General features: G+C 35.8%; 2 protein-coding genes across 2 annotated transcripts; both read right to left on the reverse strand.

The window, feature by feature from the left end:
* Positions 1–5,999: 5,999 nt before the first annotated feature.
* LOC132553213 (signal peptidase complex catalytic subunit SEC11A) lies at positions 6,000–12,421 on the reverse strand. The gene is made up of 6 exons (XM_060217443.1): positions 12,339–12,421; positions 11,052–11,161; positions 10,105–10,254; positions 9,746–9,865; positions 9,116–9,173; positions 6,000–7,629 (listed from the first exon to the last, which is right to left on the reverse strand). Exons 1-6 carry the CDS (start codon positions 12,396–12,398, stop codon positions 7,579–7,581), a joined length of 549 nt encoding a protein of 182 aa, XP_060073426.1. The 5' UTR covers positions 12,399–12,421; the 3' UTR covers positions 6,000–7,578.
* Positions 12,422–15,424: 3,003 nt separating this feature from the next.
* Positions 15,425–25,638, reverse strand: LOC132553241 (uncharacterized). The gene is made up of 9 exons (XM_060217470.1): positions 25,512–25,638; positions 24,639–24,718; positions 20,401–20,472; positions 18,859–19,000; positions 18,114–18,259; positions 17,053–17,121; positions 16,473–16,566; positions 15,876–15,997; positions 15,425–15,580 (listed from the first exon to the last, which is right to left on the reverse strand). Exons 1-9 carry the CDS (start codon positions 25,636–25,638, stop codon positions 15,425–15,427), a joined length of 1,008 nt encoding a protein of 335 aa, XP_060073453.1.
* Positions 25,639–27,097: the final 1,459 nt, after the last annotated feature.

A 27,097-nucleotide genomic window follows, 5' to 3' on the forward strand; every position in this document is an offset into this window, starting at 1 on the left:
CAGTTGGATCCAGGTAAATTTACCAGAAATGGTCCTGAAGTGGTTGTAACTTAAGTGTTGTTTTCCAGGTTGGTACAAAATTTTATATGGCAGCCATCTTGAAAAACACCTTTTAAACTTAAAGTTTCAACATTGGGTCTCGGATCAAACTTGCCTGAAATGATCCAAGATGGCCATGATTAAATGGTGATTTTCAGTTTACTTTGAAATCCAAGCTACAACTACAGGTCTTTATGGTCCAATGACCAGCAGGACCCATATTTATTTTACCATTCAGGTATAATGTGTTTGTACTAAGCAGGAAGCTTGCACTGTCTCTTCTTAGTCAAGAGCACCATATTTAAAATTTAGAGATGTCTGGTAGTAAAGAGATATACTGGGCTCTCAAAAATGGAGTGAGATACACAGGAAATACACGAGTCCTGCACTGAAATATTAGTCCTAAATATCACTTATCAGTAGATAATATGTTGTATCACTTATCTGTAGATAATATGTCGTATCTAACTCTCAGTTTAATTGGATTTCCTAGCAAAACAAATGTTCATTTTTCATGTTTACTTTTACAAACTATTTTAATTGAATCAAATTTTTATTCATTTTGTTTTGAAATGGCCTCTGTCCAAAAAACCAAAAATTTTGACATTCCTGGAGACCCCTGGGACCAATATGTTCAGTGTTAAACACTAGTTAAAACCACAGGAAGTGTGAGAAATGTTTGTTGATATCAAACTTGTACTTACTGCATGTGTTTATTTCCTGACTTTTGTACATTACAGTATGACTAGTGTAGATCATGTTTATGATATACGAGATTACGTATCAGTTTACTTTTCTACACTTCACAGGATATCATCAAATATGTTGTCTAGCTCCTACTCTATAATAGTTTTTGTTTATCTTGACCCAATACTTTGATAGGATTGACCAGAGAAGTGAGGATGGACAAAGTGATATTTTATGTAATATTTTTGTGAGCATTGTATAAAGATTTTTAAACATATGCAAGATTATCAAGATTTCTACCTTTCACATGAAATCTTTCTAGACAGATATATTTAGAAAATTCTGTGTATCGTGACCCATTCCCATGGTAACCTATAATTACACAGATATGACTGAATATATACAAACTAACCTATAATTACACAGATATGACTGAATATATACAAACTACAAAATTTTTTCAACTCTACATATAATACATTTTGAAGGGTTTATATACTGTACGACAAAAATTAATTGTACAGATGGGCTTATGTAGAAATTAGAAACAGGAAATTATCGAGAGAAGAAACATACAGACATCTCACTACCTAAAGAAAATAAAACTGTATGGTAAGGTTTTACTGAAAGTCGTGTAATGTACATTTTTGTACAAGGTTGGTAAACATTAAATATTTTCTGTTTGTTTGACATTGCCATGTGTTCAAAACAAGTCAATTCCATATAAATGTGTTGGCAAATAATTTCCTTGGAAGGTAGAGTTCATTGTCCTTAATCTATTAAATGTTAGAAATCATAAGTTATTAAGCTGAGTTATCTATAACGGATTTTATTTTGGCTTGACATGGTAGATTGAATTTTGTGAAACAGACTCTATCTTGGTGTTTTATGGTAACTTGGTGGATTGAGTTTCCTGAAACAGACTTTATATCAGCCTTATATGGTAAAATGGTTAATGGAATTTTGCAAAATAGACTCTATTTTGGACCTACAGAGTAAAATGGTATATTCAGTCAGCAGAAACAGACTTTATTTTTCTTTTTTTCTGTGACTTGTTATAGGTTGTAGGATTTGATGTTTACATCCATTTTGTGTTCAAGGACAGAATGTCTAGTTCCAAGGTTGTTAGAGGTTTGTTTCAAACTTGATACTGAATTCACTTGTTAATTTGTTTTTAATCACGTGTAAAACATATTACCAGGGTTGTAAATCCCAGAATAACTTTTTGATTTGATGATGGTTATATAGCCAAAATTATATTTGTTCTGAATAACATTTTATAAATGAGTTCTCAAATTCATGCAACATGAAAAATGGGTTGTGAACTTTATACAGTTTTCATAAAACTGTTAGTTATTGAGGATAGGTTTTAGAAATAGACAATACGAGTAGGTCTCACTTGATTATTTTATGTGCCTGAGGCAAAATATACTGTAATTTCATGAAGATTTTGGGATTGATTCTATATTACTGTGATGCATCTTTTCCCCTTTTTTTGTTAAATGATTAAAATCCCTCAAACAGGAATATCACAATAGAGAAAACAACACAGCGAAATTGAAAATCCAGACATTTTATGACACATGAAATCATATGATTAACATAGACATTGACTGAGATGTTTAGTAGAACAAGAGGCCTAGTGGCCTTGACAGTCACCTGAAATAAGCAATCTTGAATATAAAGGTTAAAGAATAGTTATCAAGTGTCTTGAAACAGAAATAGTGACACTGAATATAGACAGTGTCAATACATACATACCATCTAAACTGTCATTCTATACTGATAATTCTTATACAGTTATTTCCAGTGGGAAATGACCAATGTCATGCTCAAAAATGCAATTTTTCTATGAAAATTACAGTAAAGTCTAAAATACAATATTCCTACCCATGAAGAAATATGAGATTCATTTTGGTAATTAAAGCATCTTAAGATGCTTCCATTCATGAAGAGTATTTGATTCTATCATACTTTTGGCCCGTCCCTGGGGCAGAGGGGTGGGAGGATGATGGTGATTGTATAATTTACAATTTTGGTTCATCTTAGGCCAGAGAAGGTGTCTGCAAAATTTCATTGAATTGGATCAGGGGTTTTTGAGAAGTCGAAAGTGTTAAATTGTTCATGAACACACGACGCCAAATGAATGGTATTAGAATAGGTCACCATGACACTTTGTCTCAGGTAACCTAAAAATTATATTTGAATGTGAATTCAAAGGGAGGTAACCGAACTGAAATCACATGAATGATATTTAGAGTGACATATGTCAGCATGTTCTCTTTAGAAAAGAATGCAATGAATGTTCTTCATAATAACTTGTTATTTTTACGGGTTTTGTGAATACTTTGATGTCCCTGTCTACTTTTATTGTATAAAGATTTCTACTATAGATAAACAAGTTGTGATCCATGGTTGTATATCTGTAGATGATGAATGTCAGCAGTAATTTCTGTCTGTCTGTTGGACCAGTTATTTTGATAAAAATCATGCAGTTAGATTATTAAAAACCTTATAAATAATACAATGTTGTTTTGTACTCTCTTGTATCTTCATCTACTAATGGAGGTAATATTTCTAATGACTTGGTATGATTATATCCCTTGAAATTTGTAGTGAATGTCATGGTGATATTTTCAAGGGAGATAACCTTTCCAACTTAGACATACAGGGCAAAAACTTCAATCTTATTATAACATTACTGTATGTTTTGAAGGCTGGTAATGATGGTAAGATTGATACCTTTACATTGATAACAATAATAATATTCCTTCACTCTGTAACATGACAGTATTGAGACATTCAAAGTAGAACTGATTAAAAAAAAATGCCATCATTCAAATACTTTCCCAAGAAAAACGTTTTAAGAAGGAAGAACTACATTACTAAATGACACTGTTTGGAGGGTTCAGACTCCAGTGGAGCAAGGTTTGTGCACTTAACATCAAATGACCCAGATGTGTGTAGACATGTTTAGTTCAGCGAGTTCTGGACTTAAAATTAACAGTATTGTCAAAACATCCCTTTCAATGGGAGGTGCTCTTTATGTCGATGACTTCATCGTATGCTATCAATCTAAGCATATGAATACCATCAAAAGACAACTACAACATTGATTATTGATTCGACTACAAACTTGGGCAGATGAAAATGGATTTGAATATTCACAATCAAAAACAGTGTGTGCATTTTTGTCAAATGCGGAAACAACACAACGATCCAAATCTGTCTCTCGGTGGTGTACCCATTCCAGTTGTTGAGCAAAGCAGATTTTTCGGTGTAATATTCGACAGGTTGTTCCTTTCACATATTGAATACCTTAAAGCCAAATGCCTTAAGGCACTGAATCTTCTAAAGGTTGTGTCCCACACTGATTGGGGAGCTGATAAAAAAGTTTTGCTAAGACTTTATAGAGCTGTTATTAGATCAAAATTAGACTGGTTCCATTGTGTATGGATCTGCTAGACCTTCATATCTCAAATCTTTTAAGACCACACCTACAGCAAGCCTCCATGTAGAGGCTAATGAACCATCACTATATAGCTATCAAAATAAATTGGCTTTGCAATACACCATTCAGCTAAAGTCAAATTCTTCAAACCCTGCTTTTTCACTTATATTTGATCCAAAATATAAAACCCTGTTTCAACAGAAACAAACCAAAGACCATTCCACCATTCAGTATTCGGATTTCCACTCTTTTACAAAACACAAATATTGATATTGACCAAATTCAGTCATTTGGAACGATAGAAATTCCACCCTAACTCATGAATTCACCTGAAGTTGACTTTTCACTTCATGAAATGAAGAAATCAGACAATGACAGTTGAACGTTTCGTTCATCCTTCTCGAAATTGTAGTTAGAATAAAACATTTCTACATTGATATGCTGATGGTTCAAAAGATAATGATAAAGTTGCTATGGCCATGGTTACACAAGATGAAACCTATGGATGAAGGCTACCAAAGGCCTGAATATTCTCGGCAGAATCATGAGCTATCTACCTCGACCTTGAACATATTCAAAGAAACAAAGTAATGAGAGCTGTTGTCCATTCAGACTCTCTTTCTATTCTACAAAGTCTCAGCAATAGAAATATCGAAAATATTTTCATTCCAAATACATTAATACTATATCATGAACTTGCCTTTAACTTTCGTATTGCTATTTGCTGGGTTCCTGGGCACATGGGAATACCAGGCAATGTAAAAGCATATCGTGCCACAAAGGAAGCTTTATCTCTACCACCTGTTGTTTTTAAACTTCATTTATTGATTTTAAACCATTTATCAAACAATTTGATCAGTGGCAGGAGGAATGGAATACATATACCAATAACAATTTGCACTCCATTAAACCTGTTATCAGTGCATGGTCTCCAGGCTATAGAGACAACCGAGACGAAGTTGTCCTTGCCAGTCATGATTAAATATATTTTATTGGACTGCATTGACTTTCTGTCTACTCGAGAATTTTTTACCGTAACATTACAAGTCTAAAAGACCCTTTTGGAAACTGTTGAGGTTTATAAAATTCTAGGTTATCTGAAGGATGCTGGTCTGTATTATAGACTATGACTTCCATTTTTTAATCTTTTGTGATAATATAACCATTTGAATTTCTTTTAATATATTTGTCTTTTACGTTTTAGTTTGTTTGATGTTATTTCCTTTTTGGATCGTTGTGTGTTTTACCGTTTGAGGGCGCTAATGACCTTTTATGTGTTGACAGGTCATTAAGACTGTAATAATAATAAAAATTGTGGAACAATATGGTAAAACTGTGTCCAACATCGGGTCAATGTGAACCAACAACAAACATACCAAGTTTGAAAGAGATATTCTGTCCAGTTATAGCAAGAATAAGGACACGCCCAACTCAACACCTACAGTTTATCTAGATATATTTTCTGTCTATTTTGAGAGAAGTAATGTAGTTTGCTTTCACAGATACCAGACCCTGTCTATTTTCTGTGTACTGGCGGATACAAAGAAATTGTAACAGCATCAACCTGAAGGAAAATATCTTGTGACCAGTACCGAGAAGGAAGCTTATTTCCTCATAAATCTTTACAGCATTCTTCAGTACAATTCACCAAATGTACAGTCTGAAGGCATTAGATCACAAATTGACAAAAGGATATCAGTAACAAGTTTTTGTTCCAAATTTAACAAAACATGAGTGGAGGACAGTAGGATAGCAAAGTCCAATACCAAACTAAGATTTCATTTCTGATATCAGACAGGTAAAAAAACAAGAGAAGAATCTGTTTGATTTAATACAGAGCAATTTTATTTTGTATGTGTGATAATTTTATTGAAGAGACTATATATACAAAATAGATTTACTAGCTCAGACGATCTTAAAAAACTGCTGCATGTACAGGTCACATCAAAAAGAAAGACTAGGAAATTATTCATTATCATGATCTATCTCGTCGAAAAAATCTTTTAATTGAAAATCTCAGCAAGGGCGAGAACTATCAAGAGAAAATCAAACTTACAAAATGTTATAGGACAATACACGCCGAAATTATGATAAAAAATGACTGAACTCTATGTATCACACTATCACACATCATTTCTTACATAGCATATTGCACTAGAGAATTAAATATAAATCACACCAACTGGTAAATGTTATATACAACCTTAACACATCTGGAATCATGATCTACACATCTTTTGCTCATACAATCTCATCGTGATACTAACATGATCTCAGATACAATATGTTAATGTTACATTACTCAGCATATAAAATTATTGCTACTCTAGTTTTGTGGAACCTTCCTACAATTAGTAATAAACATAGAAAACAATTTTGAATATTGAACAATGTATCATTTCATCATTGTTATCACTAGAGTCTTTTTGAATGATGGAAATTTATACATCAAAAATTTCAATCTTAAATATATCCCCCTAACATCTAGAAAGTTTTATCATAAAATTTTAAAGCTTAGAAATGTGTACATGTTCACTATAGATGTGTAGTATTTATCAATATGACATTTGAATGGTGATCAATTTTACATAGTCATTCTTAATTAATTTTCTCACTCATTTAATCCACTAGCACATGTATACACCCAATCACCATCACTGCTACACCTGTTCAACATCCTCACCTACAACACCAGCACTTCTATACACCCTATCACCATGACAACATACACTCCTTAATGCCATTCATACAGATTACAAACTCTTAAACTTGCACCAATTCATTGTCATTGGGACAACTTGTCCCCTTAGATATACGCATTCCTCACATTTTACATATCAGTGTTATTGTATATCTGAATGTGTTGACAAGGATATTTACATCACAGATATTTATGTCACATATCCTTCCTTCACACATTTAAACATTCACTCAAAATCACAGATGGTGTTGATTTACTTTGATTTACATAAAGAATTGTTTTGACAGGGCTGTGTCATTTATGTACCTTAGATCTTATCTTGTGGGAAAATGTCACGTGAAATTTCATTTAACAATGAAAAACAGAAATTCTAAGAAGAAAATAAAGGAAATTTTAGTCTCTCTAGCAATAAGATGTAGAACTTTTCTAACAGTATGTATATTGCTGATTGCAATATTACAGAACCAGCTCTTAGTGATGGGGCGATAAATGAAAATGATCGGAAATTAATCAGAGGAAATGTTACCAATTAAATGACTCCAAAGTTGTGAAGATGATTCCTTATTTTACTTTTTAGGATGTGACATTGCCATGTCTCACTTCTCTTTGTTCTCCCTGTCAACATATCCTGACATAAACAACTCCAGATTGATTTTCTCTCCAAATGCTGCATACACTGGGTTACCTCCCTTTGCTGAATTTATTCTCGATGAATGAGAACAAACAGTCCTAAACAGGCAAGTATTGCGTACTGTAAAAATAAATGTGGATACAATTATGCATTAGATTATACAATTCATAACTTTATTTTGGATACTTAATCACAAAAAAATATGCATGCTTATTTGTTACAAATCCATGATTTTTTACAGTCTTAACAAGAGTGCCGTGGACACAATATATGTCACCACAAAATATAAAGACCAAGATTGGTACTTTTAATTATCGCTTTTAAAATGTCTGTATAATAAATCTGACAAAAATCAATGAACCGAAAATTGCCCCTTCATGTACATCGAACCATTGTACTAGTAACATTGAGCAAGTTTTATGAAAATCTGATCATTAGTTTAGGAGGAGTTGTGTTCACAAAGCTCCACTAAGAGCAAGCTACAGATACAAAGTTGAAAATGGCATAAATCTTATAAAAATCAAAGAACCGAAAAATCGCCCCTTCATGCACATCTACCCATTGTAGTAGTGACATTGAGAAAGTTTCATGAAACTCTGATGATTAGTTTAGAAAGAGCGGACGGACAGACGGAAAAGATGATGCCAACATACGACCGCCTCCGTCAGCATATAAAACAATATCCATAGGATCTTACATGAGTTTCCATGTGAAATCATGAAACAAGTTCAAGAAGTTTTCAAAGGTTTGCTGGTGAACTAAACATGAAAAATTTGTATCAAGTTTCATAAATCACATATCAAATGAGTTTTCATGAATTAAAGATCCTTTTTATTATTGATTTTTCATGCAAAGATGAGAGAAAACAGACATTTCTACATCAAACTTGAGGTCATATCCGCTCTGTGTTACATCATAACCCCTTCATTATTTTTCATTACTAAATGTGGCATCAAAAGAATGAATATGCTATATTACATGTGTTTAATGTGCAAAAATATGATATGTGTACATTCATGGAATAACAAGGTTATCATGTGATATTAGAATTAACTCATTAGAAACCTTGCTTCTGCAGTTGTTTTTTTTTACATTAAAAGATTTAAATGTGTTATTTTGTCAAATCACACCAAATATTGGGGGAACAACTTTTTTAACACATTGATAAGGTGATTCAGCATTTCTTATATTATCCCTACTGTCACCATTGGAGGAAGTGAAAAACACTTCACAGCAGTAACATTACACTGGAGGAAGTGAAAAACAGTAGTAACATTATGAAAATACACTGCTCATAAGTCCAGAGTACCAACACATGTCTAAAGGTAGGGATGTTGACTTGTTATTGGACATAGATAAAACAATTACAGTGATTGGGAGTAAGTTACTTCCCTTCCTTGAATCTTGACTGTCAGAGATAAAAAGACGAGTGCCCCCTTGAATTGTTGATATCTAAATTTATACAGAAATACTAATAAGTGGAAACACAAAACAAATGTAACATTGAATTTCCTGTATTATGCCCTCTACGAATCGGTTGTTTTGGCCCCTGGTATTAACTGTAGAACAAAAGCAGTACTATTTAAATGGCAGCCAGACATCTTACCTTAAACTTTGGATAGTCATTCATCAGTATAGTCACTATGCCCACATAAGGTACAAATCTGGAAAGGAAACCAAATAATACTGGTGGAGTTTGCACGAAAAACTGTGAGGGTTTCTGACCTTCTGAATGTTGATCATAATATGGTATACTTTAAACCAGTGTTTTCACAGCATGTGAACATGCAACATTTTTTAATACATTCTAAATCAAAGAAGATTTGCAAAGTTCAAGTGTAGAGTCAACACAGAGAAGAACAGTGACAAATAGATTAGCTCCAGTGACCTTAGTTTTTATTCCAGAAGTATGCATGTGATTTGAGAGTATGGGCAAATGAGAAAAGGGGTAAAATGACCAAAGGAGTAAACAAGCTAGGGACAGGTTTACTTGTGTTTACCAATGTGGTCTGCTCGGTGTTACTCAAACTTAGGCTTCATTAGGGCAACTTGACTACAATATTTTCACCTAAAGTACTAAAATTACAGATGACAATTTTGTAAAGTGTTGAATGTCTACATTTCAATAAATACAAACACTTTTCCTAATGACAACAAAATAACATCCACTGTCATCACAAAAATGTATGACATAAATATTTCAACATGTGTACAGGATGTAAATGGCTAATCTTACCCTCGAGCTCGACCCACTACATCTTTTTTCTCTAGCCAGAGTTGGCCAGGGGCGTAAAGTCCTCTGTCATCTACAGAATTGTTATCTCCCTTAGTGAGAAATCTCACATTTCCATCCTCCCTGTAAATAAGATTAAAGGGAAAATACAAGACAATTAGATCAAGGATTAAATAGATCATATCTTTGTACAAAATGGAAAGAAATAGTACAGAAAATCTGGCTTAATCTAAAAAACTCCAAATACTTCTTAACATTCACAAAAATAACTACACAGTAAGTTCCATATTTTCTTTCAATTGAACTTTTTTCCTTTCATTTATTGCAGCTTTTTTATCCATATATTTTGAATTCTTTCTTACTTTTCATGAACTTTCAATACTCTATGAACAATGGGGATGTCTCGTCCTTCAACCTTAAATACAACAATTTCTCCGACACGGATTGGCTCCTCCTGGTAATTTGTCAGGAACAACAAGTCTCCCCTGTGAAACGCTGGTTCCATGCTCCCACTGAAAACGGATCAACAGAAACTGATAACTAAAAACAAACAACACAAATTGATGACATCACATCCCCACTGGAAACAGATCAACAAAATTGATGTTAAACATCAGCTATCAATAGCACAAAGCAATGATGTCACACTCCCACTGAAAACCGATAAACCAATGGTATCAATGTGAATAAGCAACAAAACTGAACGCTGGCTCTACACCACACATATATGTGTCCATACATATACAAAGACAGTATTCAAAATTTCAAAAATGTCTATATATGTTTACCTTTACTTTGTAAATATGTATTAATTTCCTATTTGTATTATTTCCTGCTATTTCAGACATGCAATGTTTTGACCTTAAAAGTAATAATATAAATATGATAAAAAGCTCTGTATCATTGACTCCTTTATTCTATATTTTTTTCAATGTCTATACATCATTTTCAAATTTTAATACAATCCTATAAAAAAGTAAACAAAATCATATTCAGGTGAAATATTCCTTGGTACTTTCTTTTATGGTTTAAACCTGAGGCATCATTTCAAAAGTGAAAAACCTTCCTGGATATCACTGAACTATGATTTGTACACACGTCATTCTTTCATCAGGTGTCTTTAGTTGCGTGTGTGTGCTTTACTTTTTTTGTGGACATCTGGAATCTTGTGTTTGTTTTGTTTTTCACATTTTGAGTGTTAAGTTGTGTTTTATTTTTGCAGAATGTCTGTAGCCAGGAAAGCATTTGAAAGGTCTACTCACCAAATATTTTATATTATAGAGAATCTAAGTGTATTAAAGCCACTGACCTGAGCACCACTACAATGGGACTCTCGCTACCCGTCACCACCATCAGGCCTTTCCAGATCATCAGCGCTGACGACACAATCATGCCAAAGTTTAACGCCTGGTAATATAGCTGTAATAACAATGAGCTGTCTTAAATTTTGTGTTCAAAGAAATTGTTTTCAAAAAACTTAAATACATGCACATATATATATTCTGATATCAAAATTCAAATTGACAATCTATTCGATTGGTTTTTTTTTTAATGTAAGCTGACAATACAAACTTATGCTAGATATGGCTCCTCTGTGGGTAGCAAGAATTGCTACAAACTCTCCGAATTCCTTAAGTGACCAGACATCTATGTTTTAATAAAGCAACAAAAATTGAAACAATGAAATTTAAACAAAACCCATGGAGAAAGGTCATTTTTCTTTATTTCATCAACTCTATTTTAAGTTTGCTCATCCATTTTGCCAATGTTAACACAATTATTTGTAGATGGTCATCCAATTATACAGTAGTTTTTATAAGATTCTTTTTTTAATTTTGATGAGTCGCATACTAAGAGAAATAGTGGGTTCTCCAAATTAGAGTGAGTCCCACGACAGGATAAGCCGGAGTCCAAGACTCAAATATCTGAGACCCAAAAATCACTGTTATATAATAAGCCCGATCTGTTAGAGCATTGGTACTTATAAGTTCAATTTTTCTGATGCCCTATTTACTTTTCCGAATTGATCAATATCAACTCTATACAGACAAAAAAAACTTGATAGACCATCAAAACAATCTGGGTTGTCTTTGTTGGACGTCTCTACTCAATTTTCAACCATAATTCACAACAGAGTTTTAAAACATAGAGTGGGCAAAGAGGCTATGGGCCCATCAAAACTAATAAAATAAAAATGAAAATTAAAAATTACACATGTATTTTGCAAGACGGAAAGACTTATTAGAGAATCTGGCGAAACCAGACAAGGTATGTGTAGAATTAGGACATTGAAATGTTCCTGGTGTATTCATTTTGTGTTTAAAGGGACACACTTAAAACATTATGGTTTTATTTTGACCATTTCACTTAATGTTCTTTGTGACATAGGACCTAAATTTATGAATGATCCTGAAAACTGTCGTTTGATTCCCCCTCCGGGAAACAGGAGGACATATGTACAGGACGAAAGCCATGCTAAACATAAATACACGTTGACGTTTACGCCGGCGTAAACAGCTGTTGTTCCCAGCTTGAGATAGCAGCCTTCATTGTGTGAAAATCGTGAGGCGTACAACTAATTACTGTTTATCTTTACCTGTCGTTTATTCATTCGCCGGACATCGTCCAGGAATTCGAATCCAAGCAGCCCTGACATCTTCTTGGTAGGATGCTTTACTCCTTTTTGCCGGTTTTACTGACGCGAACTCTCGCGAGAGGTGTACTCACTTCTAACTAACTTTCGAAATGGAAACCGGCAGCTCTATTCCGGATCAGAATTGGTCTTATTTCGTGGACTCACTTATATCTGTTTAAAAAACCACGTGACAGTATTTTATTCTTTAAATTTACTTACAAATAATTAATATTTTATCTATTTTCGACATTTCCATGGGCTGTTAAGCTTATCGCGATACCATCATTAACAGCCACTATATGAAACTAAGGGCAGTAACTCTGTGAGAGTATGCCGCTCAGCAAGAGTGTCGGACTGGTAGTAAGTCAATGTTCTCGAGTTCGAATCCTAACGGAGGCATTGTAATAATGACCTCATCTCCTCTCAGATACATTGGTTATAAAATATCAACGAAATAATTCATTGCTATTTGTTAGCAATAAAACTTGGTCAGGCCATGTTTGACTTCGGAATCTTTATTCACGAAAAATATAATCCTATAATTTTATAATGCACCAGTACACGTAAGATGTAAGAGATGTCTATTCAAGCATTGAAATTCTTTCAGTTGTCATTCATGGACAGAATATAAAATATTAGGACTATGTTTGACTTTTTAATTTGGTAAGGTAACACTTACAAACTATACTTAAGTATTGATATTTTTTTTTTATCAAAATCTGATTTAAATAACACTATATAGCTGTATATTAAAATCGCGATCATAACTATGACAACCGTTTACCGATTGACAAAACGGCTGTCATCTAGCATCATTTACGACTGCAATGATAGTTTGGAGATAATCATGTAAATTTGATTTTTGTTCTAAAAGTTTATATTTCTACATATAGATTACAATAAATCATGTCTAAATCAATTCCTGGCTCATTTGAGTTTGTAGATGAACGTTATCCATATCAGAATATACACCGCCTTCATGCACTCAAGAAATAACGACAATATTGTTTTAAAAAGTACCTGTATTTATATGATAATCCTAGTTTTCATGTAAGTGACCGTAGAGACCAAACATCAACAGATCTAAGTACACCTTGACTATATAAGATGATCTGACAGCACAGAGACATTCTATAAGGTTTACTTTCCAAATATTTAAAATTCATCTGAAAGTGTCTTCTTTCTTCTACTACCCCCACATATGTTAACCGTGCGTTTGAAAGAGTCGGTATATTAAAGCTTCTAAACGACCATTCTTAAATGTAAACTCTCTAACCGAAATACGAACTCTCTAACTTTTAGTTTGATATTTGTTTGTTCATTGCTCCTTTTTTATAAATCAATGAAATCTCTCTGTTACTTTCATTAATTCCTAAAAAGAAAGAGAGAAAAAAAAAAGATTGAAGTGCAACATGAAGGCATAATTCAGATAGAAATGGCCGGTTACGACTGAAGTGTTCGAAGCTCAGCTTGGACATTTATATTTTTCACTTCTCTGTAACATCTTCTCCTATAAAACTTGTGAATTAATCATGTACCAGAAAGAGTTTCTCAGCACACGTTTGTTTTTCCGTCTTGTATCTAGTCACTTGGACCACAGTATCGTGCATCACAGGGCCACAATATGAGAACTTTTGAAGAAAATGAAAAGCATTTCGTAGACACGGCGGCATTTTTAATATAGTTTAGTTTATGGTTGGTTTAAGTTCTATTAAACACCAGGGCTACTTAAGGACACATAAGAGTTATGTCTGTAATGATAATATACCGAAAAATGCTTTCTAAATGTTTCAAGATAAAGTCTTTTAAATTCCACGTTGCTGAAAGTAATAAAACGGAATACTTGGCATGGAGGTCGTGATAAAGGTTTCAGTAAACGTTAACAGTACGCGTATACAGAAATTTCTTTGCTGCCGGGTTAGAATTTCGTGATGAAAGTTTATCGCCTGCGTTCATTCAAAATGTTTAGCTAAATTCATTTCATGTCTGCGTCCGTTAGCTTCACTGTCATCTCATTCTGGATCCTAAAACAGTGAGTATAATTAACCTGATAAAAGATCAGAGTCTCGTTCGATTACTGAATTTTGTAGTATTAGTTAAATTACCTCCCTTTGCCTCGAGGACCTGAACGTATTGGCCGTTTTCTGTGTCCTCGTGGATCATGGAATTAGTTGTTTTAGTTATATTACTTCTGACCTCTTTGTGACCGTTTACTCGTAACAGGGGTTAATTCATAAAAGACACATATGATTAGAACAATTGTGTGAATGCATTCTCTTTATTTTCATTTTTAATGTTACATAACCAGTGGGGACCCGACAATTCCTGATGTGGTCACACCTTCATGACGACGACACTGAAAAAGAAGACGATCAGAATTCATTACGACTTCAAATCCCTAAACGCCGAGGAAGAGCACAATTCTACATGTAAGTTTCACAGAAATCAGACAGAACGATGTCGAGCTTCATGTCTTATTAACGAAATTTACACAGTAAAGAAAAACACAACTTCATCTCTGACATTGTGCTGTGGCATTCCCACACGGGTTACTATGTCCGTATACTATATACATGACGTCATCCTACAAAGTCGACAAGTGGGGTTAAAGCCTCGATTCCTTCAGACGACTTTCGTTCTAACTTCCTTGTAATATAGATTATACGTCCCTACTTGGCAATACCACGTGTTTGACGACAATGCTGAACGTATTGGGTTATCTCCCCTGACTAAAACAAGCCATTCTATAGAATATGGTAAAGAGTGCTTTCCCTGTTGTCTGTGTACTTCAACCAGGCTTGATATCCTGATATAGACTGCCTGGGTTTCGTTGTGATGACTGTTTTAAACCCTATCAGTCGTGGACAACGTATATTTATGACTAGCTGCTGCAAAGACGCAAAACCACAACACACAAATCACTAGAGCTGATGACGTCATTACACTTGGGGCTTGGATAATGGCCTTAGATCGTAAACTCGGATACAATACAATAAAGTCCCTAGGTCATACTTTTACATGATAGCTTGCTATTGAGGATGGTCATACTAACAATGTGAGATGAAAGCAGACGCAGAGGCACTACCAAAGATATTAGTCGCTGTGCACGTCCATTCGCCGAAGTGGTTATTTGTTATCTGAAAGAATGCTGTTGTGTTTCTCGGCCCGAATGTCAGCGGCTTTGGTAAAACCGTGGAACCAGTCTGAAAAAATGAAATCAGGATTTGTCTTTAAATCTAGCAGGATTTGTATATAGCATATGTGGTGTGTTATTGTCACAGATTTAGTTACATATTGTGTGTGGTGTGTGAATTACATGTACCTGTAATACAGAATTGAATTGTGTCTGGTTTAAAATGTTTCAGTGTCTAATAGGATTACTGACTATAGCCTACTTTATTTCATGATAATTATTCAGAATCTTTTTTATAAATACATTTTCAGGCCGGACCGCAGTATATACATTAATTCAATCACAAATAACTTTTGTAAAATTACAGGCGATTCAAACGTCCATGTGAGCGTGGCATTGGATAAATTGTCTGCTTCACATCGAAGCTTGGTGACGTCCTCCACTTCCAATGTTCGATTAAACGGTTTAATTACAAGTTCTGGTAATACTGAAACGAGACAAAATAAGTTAGATGTAAGCTGTATCACATATTAATTTATATCAAATAGGTATGGGATTTCAATGCACCACACAGCGTATCTCTTACACCGGAAGTTGATATAAAGCGTAACTCTTACACCTGAGGTAGATAATCTTGTAGGTGTGTCCGCCTGATTGTATACATAACTAACTTCCGATTAGCCAAGATCATACTTCCAGACACACCGGAAGTTGACAGGAACAGTTGCGATTTTTGTGTACTTCACACATTCAAGGTTAAATTTCAGAAAGTTATATGTTCCCAACATATTCCCCAAATCGGGTGTAAAATCCTTGATCTTTCCTGTACTTTGTTTTGTAAGAGTAACTTCCCCTAACACGCCTGGCGTGCTTCAAAGCTAGCTTAGCTACTGTAAAACGTCTTCACGGATGCTTTAACTCATCTCGTGTACGGGTTACTTCCCTTGTAATGTTATACCTACCATGTAACCCACAAAGGCCGATGTTGCAATGGTCAGAGTCACAGCATTGTTTGCAGAAAGGCGATTGACTACCACTGGTATAAAGCGGACAAATCTGAAACATGGCCAGAGGATAAAACAATTGTAACAGGTCATTTTTCATCTCAATGCCTCCTTTAGGAATCGAACCCGGGACCCCTTGCTTACTAGTCTGACGCTCAACCAACCGAGCTAAAGAGATGTTCTCTCTAGCCGAATGGTATATTGCGGCTAGCATTTTACCAGTGTTACACAATGACTTGATAAATATTCACCTTATATGGATACTGCGAAAATGTTCAATGTCGGAAAAAATATAATGTGTTTCCTTAAACTGACTTGGCAGCTTATCAAGCTGCACGTGCACCTCGTACAAATACAGATGACCCACCTATTGGACGACCCATCAGAGCAAATGATTTTGCACTCATATCCAACCGCGCGAAATCTGACAATGTGTATAGAACGTCTTTTGGTGACGTATTCGAGGACCTCGTCACGTGATGGTGTACACCCCCCGAGAGTCCGTGACGCCTATCACGTTCTGTCTCCGTTATCTTACCTGATTGTCTTCACATCCCATGGAGTAGTGTGTGTTTCCTCCTAGAGTAGCACGTGTGGTGTAACATTGCTGTAAAATTCAAGTAGTAGTGATGAATGTAACTAATAAATATTGTACAGTAGGGAGAATTTTATATATTGTATGATTATCATTATTGTACAATAAAAAAAAGTACCGCATCTCTATGTACACCTATGTTTGAATGACCACGTCAGGATAACGATAAGTGTGACTAAAAATACAATTAATGTCACATAGCGCATGCGTCATCATTTTGGGAAACGGCGATGACTCGCAGTGCGAATGTCTGCTCCTCAGCACGGGTTACACCTTCGATAAGGAATAATGATTTAATCAAAAAGGTATGTACATGAGTCGGACAATGAATGACATAAAAAGAACAATTCAACACTTTTCATCACAATGAAATGATTGCAATTATGAAATCGGTCATTGTAGATGGAAGTTAGAGGGAATCTATCATGATTTGTATCAGTAGTTTGTTACAGTGTAGATGAATATTGACCCAATATGGTCTGTTTGTGTTCGTTATCATTAGGGACGACAACTCTTGTGTTATCCACCGTAATTGTTTACTCTCTATGAAGGAGATGATTGAAAACAATAATCAGAAAGAATGGTGAGGCCTTATTCTGATATAATCTCTCGCTCATGATGGCAGCAATGCAGTTTTTAAGCAATCACGTTTTTTAGTAGCAGCTTACAATATCTGAGGTTTTCATTCTAGCTATCATAGCATCTTATGTAATTGTACTTTATCGAAATCAATTGAAATATTTCAAATGTCAAGGTTCAAAATTTAGCAACCAAACATAAGTTTAGGTCACGGTAGTGAAATTTTGTTGTAACAACAGACAAACAGGCAGACAGACGGACATACAGGCAGACAGACATACAGGCAGACATACAAAACTATAGCCTGACAGACAGACAGACATACAGACAAACAGATAGACAAACAGGCAGACAGATTCACGTGGGTCCTACAATGGGATGATATCCTTATATATCACACTGTTATTTTACCGGAAGTGTTATACCTGCCCTGCTGCGCATGTCGAGATCACCGTGCAGTCGGTAAATTTCGTGACGTCAGAGCAAGTGTAACAACTTCTTAGTGTACTGGACGTTGGCGTAGTTACGATAGAGTTCGCTGGCGACGTTGAAATCGGACCTGTAGGTACAGCTTCCGGTGAACAGAAACATTATTGTGTGCGATTATATATAAAGTGTGGCTTTGGATATCAATAGAAATGACAAATGAAGAAAAAGTGAACAGAATTGTTCTTTACATAATTATATTTAGGAACAGGATGGACAAAGTGGGATCTGTAGGGAAATTAGTGTAAAGTTTCTATGTTTTTAATACAAAGTCATGGACCTATCACCATATACCACTTACTTAATAACTATGCTATGGCAAGCTTTTATTCATAAGGTGTAAAAGGCAACGCTTCACAGTTCAGACTTTCTATAAGTTTGAATAATAAAATTATGTTGACCACTTGGAAATTAGTCGTGTAGTCTAGGAGGCTTAATGAAGGTAGGACCATGTTAAGATAAGTGCTTTTTCTGACTTGAGTTTTTTCATTTTCATTTTGTCTCACGAAGCACAAAGGGGCTAATTCTTTTCTGTGAGTCAAATGAACTAGACACATTTCGGACATGAAGCGTGTGTATTCAGCAATACTAGGTAAATGCTCTCTGACACGTGCCAATGTTCTGACACGTGCCAATGTTCTGTATTGGGTATATCAAGACATAATCATGTGACCTACATCTTACCTACGTCACAAATGTGTTCATTACACAGGTCTTTTGTGCAGCATTTGTTACAGTTCGTGACGACACGTCCGTGTTTTTTACCCGCCTTTGTCTCGTCACGTCTACCCACGGTTACGATTGGACTGTGGAGGACTGTGCAAACCTGACCACGAAAACGAGGCGATGAAGGTTTTATATACAATGGTATTTATTTCTGATTTTGAGTTATTAGGTAGGATAATTATGTCTGGCTATGTGACACAGTTAATTACTATAACGTACTAGACAGTAAACCATTGAAGGCCATTCTGTGTGGACACGGTCATGGGTACCGTATAACACCACTGGCATATATTCTGTGATTTCGGCATACGTATTGGGGTGTTCATTAGAGACAGGAGGTCCTTAGCCATGTCTACCTATATTTCTGAATTAACGAGGTCATAACTTCAATCACTTCTTGGAAAGGTAATGCGTGCGTAACTAAAACCTTTGGCCCCTAGAATATGAAAAAAGCATTAAAAAATATGCTCATATGTTTTCCCTTCTCTCCCTTTGTCACTTTAATACCTGTTTTTAGATCGTTGGTTGGACATGAGTGCCCGGATATCAACTGAATTCCGTTTGTGTCAACAACAGTGATGTGTAACTAGCAGTCACGTGTCCAACTGTATTACAAAGAACTTACTGGAAGTCATGAGCAATGCTGTGTTACAAAGAGAGTGGGATTAAGATCACTACATCATTGATACTCCAGGGGTAACGATCACTACATCCTCAATACACCAAGGGTTACAATCACTACATCCTCGATACTCCATGGGTTTCATGTGGTTAAGACTAGTTCTGATCACTTGATGTACATCAAACGAAAGTCGAGGTCGCATAACAGTAATCCGTCATCTTCAGAGGAGTGTATCAGCCTGTGATTGGTCAGTTTTTATCTTCTGGAACCCGTTGACCAATCATATTACTTGTGCCTTCAATTTTGCGATGACATGTTCCAGGGTTGTAGAGAGCGATAGTGATCATAACCTCTGGAGTATTGAGGCTGTAGTGATCGTAGCCCTTGGTGTATTGAGGATGTAGTGATTGTAACCCCTGGAGGATCGAGGATGTAGTGATCCTAACCCCTGGAGTATCGAGGATGTAGTGATCGTAACCCTTGGCGTTTTGAGGATGTAGTGATTGTAATCCCTGGAGTATCGGGGATGTAGTGATTGTAACCCCTGGAGTATCGAGGATGTAGTGATGGTAACCCGTGGAGTATCGAGGATGTGGTGATTGTAACCCCTGGAGTATCGAGGATAATTTGAAAGAAATCACTAGATACTTGATAAAGATTTGAGGAAGTAGGGCCTGATGACAATATCACGACCAGTATCTATTAAAAATACCACGTTTCAATACGGCATGACGTTTAATATCCCTGGTCATTAGAATTTCATCACAAACACTTTGCTGTAGAATTACTGTAAACAGACAGAAAAAAACCAAAAAAATAAAAAAGGAAAATAAGACAAACTTGATATAAATAAGCGTTTATAGTTATTTCGTCTTTACCTGATGGGAGAGACAATCCGCTTCTAAAATTGTTGACCCATCATTTCTTACTATTTCTCGTGCGTAACAATCCTGGCAAAACGAAACAAAAATCAGGATATTATATTTACATGTTTCGGTAGTTTGCTTCGCTACCAGAAGCTATAACTCTGTATAGGGGTTTGGAACGATCAAAGTTCCGTTTGTGGTTCGATATCATAAGCCGTATCTTTCCGTAAACCAGAAACGTCTATTAAATTTTGGTCATTCATATTATACTGTGCTTTCTGAAAGCGTACTTCCGCTGTGGCTATAAAGTACTTCCGGCGCTCGTGCTGGTATTCGAGATCGATAAGACTAGTCTGGGAGATGATATCGGGAACTCTTATAAAGCTAACACTGTTATAAAAAGAGACAAATATAAGAGTCTTCAAATGATAAAAATGGTGGCATTGAGATATCATTGGTGAAAAAATTCAAAGGACTGGCCACAATACGATTGTACTTAGCTATCAATACTCACATTCCTCACGTCAAACATAATTTATATCTTTTGATACATTATATTATTGAATTACTAGGATATGATAAGTATGGACAATTTCCTGTTGGACGTTAACAAAATGTATACGGAAGTGTCGTTTTCAAATAAATAGTATATGAATATATGAATAATAGATATTAAACAAGAGTTTCAATTTTAAACGAAGTTTGTGTAATGAGTCCCGTGGATTTTTAAGTTTGCCTGGCGCTTTCGAGGTAAAAATTAAATACATCACGAGTTTCTATTATATTAATTCGTTTTGTAACGAATGCACGATCTATTACAAGCATTCGTGTAAACATCATTTAATTAGATAGATTCATGGTCAAATTATCAAATCAATCAGATTGTACAACAATATACATGAATAACACATTTCAATACTAATATCGGATTATATCAAGTATAGCAAAGTAAAGAACCAAACTGCTTTTAACGACAGTTTCGTCATTTTAGGACTCGTCAGAGCAGCTATATCATACAGCTGTTCCGTCATTTTTGGACTCGTCAGTGCAGCTATATCATACAGCTGTTCCGTCATTTTAGGACTCGTCAGTGATGCTATATCATACAGCTGTTTCCTCATTTTAGGACTCGTCAGTGATGCTATATCATACAGCTGTTCCGTCATTTTAGGACTCGTCAGTGCAGCTATATCATACAGCTGTTTCGTCATTTTTGGACTCGTCAGTGCAGCTATATCATACAGCTGTTCCGTCATTTTAGGACTCGTCAGTGCAGCTATATCATACAGCTGTTCCGTCATTTTAGGACTCGTCAGTGCAGCTATATCATACAGCTGTTTCGTCAATTTAGGACTCGTCAGTGCAGCTATATCATACAGCTGTTCCGTCATTTTAGGACTCGTCACTGCAGATATATCATACAGATGTTCCGTCATTTTAGGACTCCGTCAGTGCAGCTATATCACACAGCTGTTCCGTCATTTTAGAACTCGTCCGTGATGCTCTATCATACAGCTGTTCCGTCATTTTAGGACTCCGTCATTGCAGCTATATCACACAGCTGTTCCGTCATTTTAGAACTCGTCCGTGATGCTATATCATACAGCTGTTCCGTCATTTTAGGACTCGTCAGTGATGCTATATCATACAGCTGTTTCGTCATTTTAGGACTCGTCAGTGCAGCTATATCATACAGCTGTTCCGTCATTTTAGGACTCGTCAGTGCAGCTATATCATACAGCTGTTCCGTCATTTTAGGACTCGTCAGTGCAGCTATATCATACAGCTGTTTCGTCATTTTAGGACCCGTCAGTGATGCTACATCATACAGCTGTTTCGTCCTTCTAGGACACGTCAGTGATGCTGCATCATGCAGCTGTTTCGTCCTTCTAGGACACGTCAGTGATGTTGCATCATACAGCTGTTTCGTCCTTCTGGGACACATCAGTGATGCTGCACCATACAGCTGTTTCGTCTTTCTAGGACACGTCAGCGATGCTACATCATACAGCTGTTTCGTCCTTCTAGGACACGTCAGTGATGCTGCATCATACAGCTGTTTCGTCCTTCTAGGACACGTCAGTGATGTTACATCATACAGCTGTTTCGTCCTTCTAGGACACGTCAGTGATGTTACATCATACAGCTGTTTCGCCCTTCTAGGACACGTCAGTGATGCTAGATATGTTTGTGTTGCGAAGGCCTGATGAATATAACACCATGAAATAATGACGTCATAATTGAAATGATGGAAACGATTCTCCAATCATATCTGTTTTAATACATGTAACTTTATGTTTTAATGCAAGTTATGTAATAAGAGTTATTATGGGGTAGTTATGTAATGGATGTTATTTCACTGATAGCAGGGTAGTTATGTAATGGGTGTTATTACACTGATAGCAGGGTAGTTATGTAATGGGTGTTATTACACTGATAACAGGGTAGTTATGTAATAGATGTTATTACACTAATAACAGAGTAATTATGTAATGGGTGTTATAACACTGATAACAGGGCAGTCATGTAATGGGTGTTATTACACTGATAACAGGGTAGTTATGTAATGGGTGTTATTACACTGATAACATGGTAGTTATGTAATGGGTGTTATTACACTGATAACAGGGTAGTTATGTAATGGGTGTTATAACACTGATAACAGGGTAGTTATGTAATGAATGTTATTTCACAGATAACAGGGTAGTTATGTAATGGGTGTTATAACACTGATAACAGGGTAATTATGTAATGGGTGTTATAACACTGATAACAGGGTAGTTATGTAATGGGTGTTATTACACTGATAACAGGGTAGTTATGTAATGGGTGCTATAACACTGATAACAGGGTAGTTATGTAATGAATGTTATTTCACAGATAACAGGGTAGTTATGTAATGGGTGTTATAACACTGATAACAGGGTAATTATGTAATGGGTGTTATAACACTGATAACAGGGTAGTTATGTAATGGGTGTTATAACACTGATAACAGGGTAGTTATGTAATGGGTGTTATAACACTGATAACAGGGTAGTTATGAAATGGGTGTTATAACACTGATAACAGGGTAGTTATGTAATGGGTTTTATAACACTGATAACAGGGTAGGTATGTAATGGGTGTTATAACACTGATAACAGGGTAGTAATGTAATGGGTGTTATAACACTGATAACAGGGTAGTTATGTAATGGGTGTTATAACACTGATAACAGGGTAGTTATGTAATGGGTGTTATAACACTGATAACAGGGTAGTTATGCAATGGGTGTTATAACACTGATAACAGGGTAGTTATGTAATGGGTGTTATAACACTGATAACAGGGTATGTATGTAATGGGTGTTATAACACTGATAACAGGGTAGTAATGTAATGGGTGTTATAACACTGATAACAGGGTAGTTATGTAATGGGTGTTATAACACTGATAACAGGGTAGTTATGTGATAAATCGAGTAAGATATTTTCCACAGTGGATAATGCCTGCGTTGATGAACGTTGAACTTGAAGCTTAAGCGTCTTCAAGACAAATGGTTACGAGTTAAATAACAGAAAGTTTTAAGTTGTATATTGACAGTTTGAACCTGTCTTAACACCCACTGAGAACAACCTTCTTCATAACATTCTCTGACACCGGGTGTGGATATTTCGTGCTGAAAATGAAAAAAAAAAAAAACACACACACACATACTCTTAAAAGTGCCATTTTGCTTTGTTTGATATGATAAATCCACCCCAGTGGCACCTTTGCACCGGAGTTGGGTTTGGAATGCCCCTTAAGTTATTCTTTTCTTAGAATAATTTACAGATTTTTTTACCCAATTTCTGTCACCTGTTATGGATATGAATATAATGGGTTGTGGAAGGGAGACAACTCACAACTTACGTTCTGAAAATGCATATGTTTAGCTCCCTTGGGAGAAATCTCTAAAAAGGGAAGAAGAAAGGGAAAATGGAAGCATGTTCATCGGAGAGAAAATTTAAATGGTTTATTTTTTTATTACAACAAATCCTCTCATGGTGAAGCCAAGCCATAAAGCCGACATACCGAACCTCGCTTCCACTGAGGGAATAAAACGCCAGTGTTTGTATTATAGACCTACATTCAGTGGGTGATAATCCGATACGTTTGGTGAGGTAATAGGTCATTTTAAACAATTATAATACAATTACAATAACGTTTAACTATCGGACTTGACGTAACTTACATCACGTGACCTGAACGGCAGTCATAGTACATACCTCGCCGTCGTTACACATGGTGGTGTTGCTACAGTTACCACTATTCGTGATATTTTGACACTTCATACAAATAAGGCCGCCTACAACACAGAACATGGGCACGAGTCTAAATCAATGTCATCTCTTAATAGATTTCATGTGTATCAGTAAAACTTAATTTTAAATAAAATGTAAAGAAAAACAATAGAAGACAAATATTTATTTATTTGTTTATTTTTATTTACTATTTATTTACTTAATACTTCACCAAGCCCTTTCCGCCATCCGTCCATCGTCCGCCCGCCGTCCGTACATCCGTCTACTTGTTCTACAAATCGTTACTAGTCATGAACGACGAAGTGCATTTTGACCAGATTTGAAGAGAGATAAAAGTTGCGAACCTCTGAATAATATTTTAAGACACTGACCATGTATTCTATTTATCCTGCAACATTGACTGAAAATCAGGCTATTGTAACTTAATTGTCCAATTTGTTTTTATCTGACGTTAACGCTACGCTGATTTGCCTGATGACGGACGCCAAAGTAAGTGATCCGCATGGAAATATAGTTCTAAACAACGTAACAACGATTTTTTTTTCATGGACCAACATTTTCACTACAACAAGTTACATCGCTTATTTCAGCAACTATTCAAATTTTTAACGTAATATTTAAGTAAATTCTGAGAGTAATTCTGTCGAATTACCGCGCATGCTCAAGTACAGCTGTTTTCCGTCACTGCCTAATACAGCAAAAATGTATGTGGTAGGCGTATTTCGACACCGACAGTACCAGTCGCAGGATAAATGAAAATAATGACGTGAACATGTACGATATAGATGAGGGCAGTAGTAGATATTTAACTCTAAACTATAAAAATAGACCACTTACGAGCAGAACACAAAGACAGCATCCACGTCATTATACACAGCACAAGCACAAGTGACGTCAGATATTCACTCAATTTCAGTGACGTCAGAGGTTCGCTTAGCTTCAGTGACGTCAGAGAAATCCTCATCTACATGAACGAGAAACAGTTTCAGAATCGATGAAATCGGTAGAACAAAGTCGTACTAAACGTTCTTATCTAGGTCACATACGGTCGAACGGTATTTTTGCAAGATAAGGTTAGAAAAAGCAGCAAGGTAGTTTAACAAGACAAGGTCACATAAGGCTGCACGGTAATTTTACAAGACAAGGTCACATAAGGCTGCACGGTAATTTTGCAAGACAAGGTATCATAAGGCAGTACGGTAGTTTTACAAGACAAGGTCACATAAGGCAGCACGGTAGTTTTACAAGATAAGGTTAGAAAAAGCAGCAAGATAGTTTAACAAGACAAGGTCACATAAGGCAGCACGGTAGTTTTACAAGCCAAGGTCACATAAGGCTGCACGGTAATTTTACAAGACAAGGTCACATAAGGCTGCACGGTAGTTTTACAAGATAAGGTTAGAAAAAGCAGCAAGGTAGTTTAACAAGACAAGGTCACATAAGGCTGCACGGTAATTTTACAAGACAAGGTCTCATAAGGCAGCACGGTAGTTTTACAAGACAAGGTCACATAAGGCAGCACGGTAGTTTTACAAGCCAAGGTCACATAAGGCTGCACGGTAATTTTACAAGACAAGGTCTCATAAGGCAGCACGGTAGTTTAACAAGACAAGGTCACATAAGGCTGCACGGTAATTTTACAAGACAAGGTCACATAAGGCTGCACGGTAGTTTTACAAGATAAGGTTAGAAAAAGCAGCAAGGTAGTTTAACAAGACAAGGTCACATAAGGCTGCACGGTAATTTTACAAGACAAGGTCTCATAAGGCAGCACGGTAGTTTTACAAGACAAGGTCACATAAGGCAGCACGGTAGTTTTACAAGCCAAGGTCACATAAGGCTGCACGGTAGTTTTACAAGACAAGGTCACATAAGGCAGCACGGTAGTTTTACAAGCCAAGGTTACATAAGGCTGCACGGTAGTTTTACAAGACAATGTCACATAAGGCAGCCCGGTAGTTTTACAAGATAAGGTCACATAAGGCCGCACTGTAGTTTTGTTCTGTCCAACAATAACGGACTGTCAGGATAAACGTGTCACACAATTACATGGTTAACTTAACGCCCAGTCTGGACATCGGATGTCACACAGGTTACTGAATCGAAAGTGACAATAATATCACACAGAATAACGCAGAAATTCATTATATTATACAGTGGCATTGACAGCAAAAAATATGAAAAAAATCTTATTTATGCGTAAGAAGACATATTGACAGCTGTCTAGCATAGTTTATATGTACGCGTGCGCAGACATCATTCTGAATATACACACATTAAAAACTATGACGACCCTATATTTACATGTACAATACCAAATAAATTCATTGAGAAATTGAAACACAGATACGTCTTGTTCACAACATTTGAATCAGACCTAAGAATCATGGAAGGACATAATATGGTCTCTAGTGGGGAGAGAA

The sequence above is a fragment of the Ylistrum balloti genome, unplaced genomic scaffold (genome assembly GCF_031769215.1).
Source record: "Ylistrum balloti isolate Yb309-2 unplaced genomic scaffold, AGI_CSIRO_Ybal_v1 Utg370312, whole genome shotgun sequence".
NCBI lineage: Eukaryota > Metazoa > Mollusca > Bivalvia > Pectinida > Pectinidae > Ylistrum > Ylistrum balloti.